We start from the raw sequence: 6,000 nt of genomic DNA on the forward strand, positions 1-6,000 counted from the left end.
GCATAGTGCTAAAATTGTCCTCATATGGAAATTGGCGCACAGCACATACTGCGCAAATTGGTGCAGAACACAGCAGCATTTTACCAACCGTTTAAAACCACCTTCGTAACAGCCTGTCGACCAGTAGGAATTGGTAAACTGTCTCAGGTATTTATGAATTGTCTTTAAACACCATCCCCCTTTTGCCTAAATTAATAAAAATCCAACAGCAGCAAATTGTAAAGCTTGATAATCCAACAGCTAAAACAAAGGGTCCGTTGTTAACTATTCAGATTTCTGATGCCATAATGATGAGACCTTAGGATCTTTTGCCCATGCTGTCCTTGTTTGTGATTTTGGAGTAATGATTTTCAAATATTTTTCTCTTCTTAACAGTTAAGGCATAACTCTCCGACCACAAAAAAATAACTCTTTAACAGTGTCGGTTTGTATTTTGTTGTGTGGGCATTTTCCTTAAGTTGAGTAAAGCTATTGACCGGTTTTGAACCTCTGTGGCTTCTAACAACTGTGCTACAAAGCCATATTTCTCCTTGATGATGATGTTGTTTGTTTATTTGCTTATTGGGGTGTTTGTTTGTTTGTTTGTTTCCAAGGTGATGTTGGACATCTCCTTCCCATCCTGGTCATGTTTGACTTCAAGGAAGAGGCACAGCAGCTTCAGCAGTCACTGCAAGATGCCCTCAAGAGCCTAGAGGCAGGACGGGCCGAGATATGGATCGGCAACATCACCCAGCCTACAATGGGAACAGCTGCGGTACGACGTTTTATATTGATATAATCGATAAATGAGTGTATTATAGTTGTGATAATAGTGGTTCGGAGATTCAGTGCCCACTATCTGATTTCATAACCCAAACGGGTAATTTTGAGATATGGTGGCTTCATTTGGTTTGTGTGAAATTGTTTTTACCAGTTTACACATAATGTGTCTCCACCCAAATCAAGTAATGTTGCCCAATTTGTTGGGTGCCCAGCAGAAGGGCATATGAGCATTCTGACGTAGAAATCATTTTCAAGAAAATTGCATTGAAAGGTTCCATTGTTCCCCCGCGCGTACTATGAATCACATGTTCTTCCTCACGTAATATAAATCGTACGAATTTGAAAGTTGTCACACGTATGAATCATGAGTTTGGGAACAACTTGTATTAATATCTGACGAAAATGTTTTTAATTTCATTAATATAGAGGCAGTTTTCTGCATATGCCCTTTTGCTGGGAACATTTTGGTGATTATGCACTAATGCATAAGGGCATATGCACATATGCCCTTCTGCCGGGCACACGGCGTCTTGTGGCTGCCATATCTAAACAAATGACTGGCAGACTGGCTCATAGATATTTTAGTCTGCCTCATCTCTTGGAGAAGTAATATATGCCCCAAACTGTAAATTCTGCATAAAAAAAACATTTGTTATTTCATTGATTGCACAAGTATGCCTAATTTTCACCTAGTCTTGGCCCAACTTTGGATATATTTTATGCTCCCCTAATGATGCCAGTCCATGGCAAGTGCAGTCAAGCCACCAACAGAGGGCGCTGTCGACACTTGGACTCAATCAATTAGGAATATTTGTGACACGCATAAGCATGAATATACGGAGCATGGGCCATGCTTGGGATATCTCTGGCCGGAGTGGCGAGATTACCAAGACTGAATCTGATTGATCTTGTAGATAGAGTACATCTACCACGGTGGCAGCTTGCTTGCGTTTGCATGAGATGGACTGGCTGCCTTGCGGAAAATTGTAACAATCCAAAAAGCAGTCTTGGACCGAGACTAAGGCAGTGTCTGAAACAGACTTCCAGAGCTATGGGCCTTATTCATGAGTTGGCCATTTTTGTCGAGTTCCCTGAATGTATTTCATTAGTTGTTAACTGTTGAATGGGACGGTGCCAGGCTATTTATGCAGGCATAATGCAGCCATATTTTACTGCCATTTTTTGTTAAATCTGGCTTTAAACTTTAGGGAATGTTTAATTACAAATTTGAAATTATTCATCGAAGCAGACTGGAATTAATTAGTAATTAACTTGATTTCATTTTCACAAGTTCCAAAAATCAAGATTTTATCTCACTCTCAATCCAATATGGCCGACTCGTGAATAAGGCCCATGGTTACATCCATTGTGAGCTTGTTCCTACAGAGTTGTAATGGGCAGGGACCCAGACAACGGCTCTAGACAAGAGCTTCAGACAGATGGGGGATGATATTAATTGTGCCTTTTGTCTTATTCACCCCCACAGGGATTTGGTCCGCAGTACACCTCCAACGCCATAGCAGCCTCCATGACTGCGCCGGGCCCCCTAGGAGCCCCTCCTTCCACCCCCTCCCCTGACGATGTGGCCCTCTTTGTCCCCCCTAAGCTGAGCAAAGATGACAAGTGGCGACTGCACATGCTGGAGCCCAGGTGAAAAAAACCTCCATTGCCATGGTTACACCAAGAGGATTCTGACAGCTAAGTGAATGTCACCTGACTTGGAATATTATTGATGCGAACCTCAGCTCTGTGCATGCATTACAGAGTTTCTGAAACGGCACTGCATCGTGAACATTTTGCATCACGGAGATGTACATTTGAATATTCAGTGTTTGCTTTTCACTTTCATCATTGATGTAAGCCATTCAGTGTGGTGCCAGCTCCTGTTATCAGATCTGAATTCACCAATCCACTGCTGCAAGGTTGTTTGTTGGGTGACTACTTTCTCTTCATTTCGCGTTCAAGTCCCACCCCAGCAGGCTTGTGAATTTTACATTTTACTTGAGAGAAGCGGTTTGCCCCGGTGTTCTGGCAGTGGCTGCCATATGCCCTGCAGCACCTTGTACATTATGGGTCTCATATTTCTCATAAATCTCTTTTACCTGTCTTTAAACATAGACATAATTATCAGCGCCTTGAGTACCTAATTGTTTGTAGATACGTGCGTTATACGAGTCTGGTATTACTTGTGAATATTACTAGTTCACAGACAACGCTGAGCCCCTTTACTTTGTTGGGGCAAAAAAAAAAAATGTATAATTGACGTTATTTTGTGGTGTTGTTTTGTGAAACAGCAACATACACACAAAGCCACAGTGCAGACTCTTACTTTAGACCCGTCCTAGAGAAAATACACCTAAAACCAGAAAGAAGCGAGAAAAAGGGCTTTATTGTGGCTATTTAGAAATTATCGTGCTGCAATAATTAGCGCCAAAGCCTCTGCATTCCAGGCATCTGCGATTCATTGTGTCACTAACGCCACCTTGTTTGTGTGAGCTTTCTCATTATTTGTCCTGTTGTTTATCAGGCCAATAGCCAGGGGGGTAGCAAGAGTTGAAAAGACCCACCCCAAATTCCACATAGGTCCCCTATCAGTATTTCAGAATCTTAATACCTGCCAACATAAAATGAAATTTTCAAGTACTTTGTCTAACCAATAGTTCAAATTCCTGCCTTGTAGGCATATTTAGATTTCAAGTAAATTGTGGCATTTTTTCCCCTATAAACAGTCCTTTTGATTTGAGGCAGGCGATTGCACCCCTTTTCCATCGTATGCCTAAAAGCATCCCGAGAAGTGTGAGTAAACTCACGCCTGAATCCCTCTGTACCGCACACCTTGGCATACATTTGCATCATTATTATACTCTTGTGAGCTCGTGAAATGTCTTTACTGTAGACTAAGATGAATATTATACAAAATATCAGATTGTTCAGTCCCAGTTTGGACCACAGAATCACATGCCTAGAAAAATCATTTGCCATAACAAAAAAAGACGCCTAGAAAAGTCACACTCCTACAATAATCGCAAGCCTCCAAAAATCACACGCCTAGAGAATCCAGGTGTGCCATTTTCAACACGCCTGTGATTTTCAAATATGAAGGACTTTATAAAAAAACTGTTCAATTTTACTAAACAGGTTTTCTATATTTATCTAAATGGGCACACCCTCGCACCAGGCTGGCTATGGCCCTGTTCATTCCCCACACTTGTATAAGATCACTTGGTCAATTATGGCATAGCACAAGTCCAGTCCTGGCTGGAAGAACTTCAGTCCACAAAAAAATCCAAACCTAACGAGGCAAGAAATTGATTTTTGTCTGATGAATTTCCAATCATGGTTTGCATTGAGATTGTTGGTTTTCTAGGAGCTCGGGAATAATCAAAATAAAGTAATATCAACAAATAATTATTTCTTGTCGTAAAAAGCTCTGTTTTCTTTTATTCTAAAAGTCATTTCCTTAACCCCCATCCACCACCACCAAAAACAAAGTCCTCTTTTTTTAGTGTTTCAACTTCATTGTTCTTCATAATTTACAGGGATGAGTAAAAAAAAAAACGAAACCCAACTGGCAGGATCAATTTTTAAATGAAGTTTTGCCTGTAGCACTTTCAATATCTAGGATATGAAAGCCCAATCAATGGACTTTCTTTGAGCACAAGATTCATTCAAATCACTCATGTACTTTTCAAGTTACGGAATTTTGAACACAAACACTGTTTTAAAGTTCTGTCCACGGATCACAAAAAAAGGTAAGTGCTCTTTCAGCAAAACGAAAACAATTCACATGCATCCCTATAAGAATTGTTTTCTTTTGCTGAAAGAATTCTTAATTGATTGGGCTTTCTATCCAAAATTTTGAAAGTGCTACAGGCAAAAACGTCATAAAAAAATTGGTCCATTTGGGTTTCATTTCTTTTTTTGACTCGCCCTGTATATTTCTGAAAGAGGTTTGGTCATACCTACTTTGGTCATACTACTACAGTTTTTTTTTAATTCATCGATTAAGTTAGATGTTTTTAAGGGGGGGGGGGGGTAAAGAATTGAAGAAACCTTTGGGGAGAATAAATCATTAAAAAAATATATAAATAGAATGAAATAAATGTTAAACAAAGTACACTACAAACCAATGTTCTAGTGATGTTTTCATCAAAACCTTCATTGTAAAAACAACTTTTATTTTATAAACGTAAGACCTTCTAAGGGATGTGTTGAACAATTGAGATGTCAAGTTAAAAACTGAAGGTATAAATCTAATCACTTGAAAATGGAGTTGGGTTCATATGAAGACCATTTGAGTTGTGAAATATCACAAGTTATTTCTTTGTCACTCATTGCCCATAGACTGCTGCATAAACAACAGCACTAAATCAACCACATAAAGGTCAACCCCATATAAGGATATGTTAAATCTATATAATGCTATGCACGTTGCCCTCGTAGAACCACAAAAGAAATCTGTTTTTATTTTCCAGAAGTTTTTATTCAAAGAAACTGATTCCAGTGTGAAAATTGTTTGGCACCGAATACTTGGTGGGTCATGCGGTACTTTCGAGGAAGGTCACTCCCCATTGTATTCTAGGCTAGCATTCATTTCAGATGAGTGTCGATACCGGAAGGCAACAACTTTTTGTATAAGCTATTTGCGGTCGGGAAACTTTCGATTGTTGTCGACAGTTTTTAGCTTGCCAACTACATGTCTTTCGGGCCATACAGTTTGGGTTTTTTTCACTTTCAATGCAGTTTTTATACAGAAATGACTTTTCTGTTGCTGAATAATAGACACATCTGTGTGATACACATTGCATGGGAGTATATTTCCAAACTTTTAAGAAAGACAATTCATGAATAATGTGAATAACAAGCATTAGCCGCAAACCACTGCAAACTGTACACGATTATTTGGAGCGGGGGAGCTGAGAAAAGGTTCACTTCGGTGCACTATAAACTGATCCTTAAGTAACTTAAAATCATGCAGAAACTTAAATGTCAAAGTATTTGCCAGATTTAGAAACTGATACATTTGCTAGGTTCTGCATGCTGTTAACAACAGTTGAAAAATAATAAGATGAAGAGCTGAAGAGATGATTGCTTTGCAAATTTTGCGAAGTCAGTTGAAAACGTCCATCAGTTCGGTAGAATTAAAACAGCCTAAATTTGTGTGAATCTGCTGGCAAAAGTAAATCATCACCGTCCGTTTTACAAAACCTGTTTAAACTCTGAACATGTTTAGTGTAA

General features: G+C 39.3%; 1 protein-coding gene across 5 annotated transcripts in view; it reads left to right on the forward strand.

The window, feature by feature from the left end:
* Positions 1-4,181, forward strand: part of LOC119745441 (elongator complex protein 1-like) — a 48,987-nt gene extending 44,806 nt beyond the window's left edge. For all 5 annotated transcript variants that reach the window (XM_038221785.1, XM_038221788.1, XM_038221789.1 and 2 more), the window contains exons 25-26: positions 594-754; positions 2,249-4,181. In XM_038221785.1, coding sequence (XP_038077713.1) covers positions 594-754; positions 2,249-2,416 — 329 coding nt within the window. In that variant the 3' untranslated portion in view covers positions 2,417-4,181. The remainder of the gene's footprint in view (positions 1-593; positions 755-2,248) is intronic.
* The last annotated feature ends 1,819 nt before the right edge of the window (positions 4,182-6,000 follow it).

The sequence above is a fragment of the Patiria miniata genome, unplaced genomic scaffold, assembly GCF_015706575.1.
Source record: "Patiria miniata isolate m_02_andy unplaced genomic scaffold, ASM1570657v1 HiC_scaffold_7, whole genome shotgun sequence".
Taxonomy (NCBI): domain Eukaryota; kingdom Metazoa; phylum Echinodermata; class Asteroidea; order Valvatida; family Asterinidae; genus Patiria; species Patiria miniata.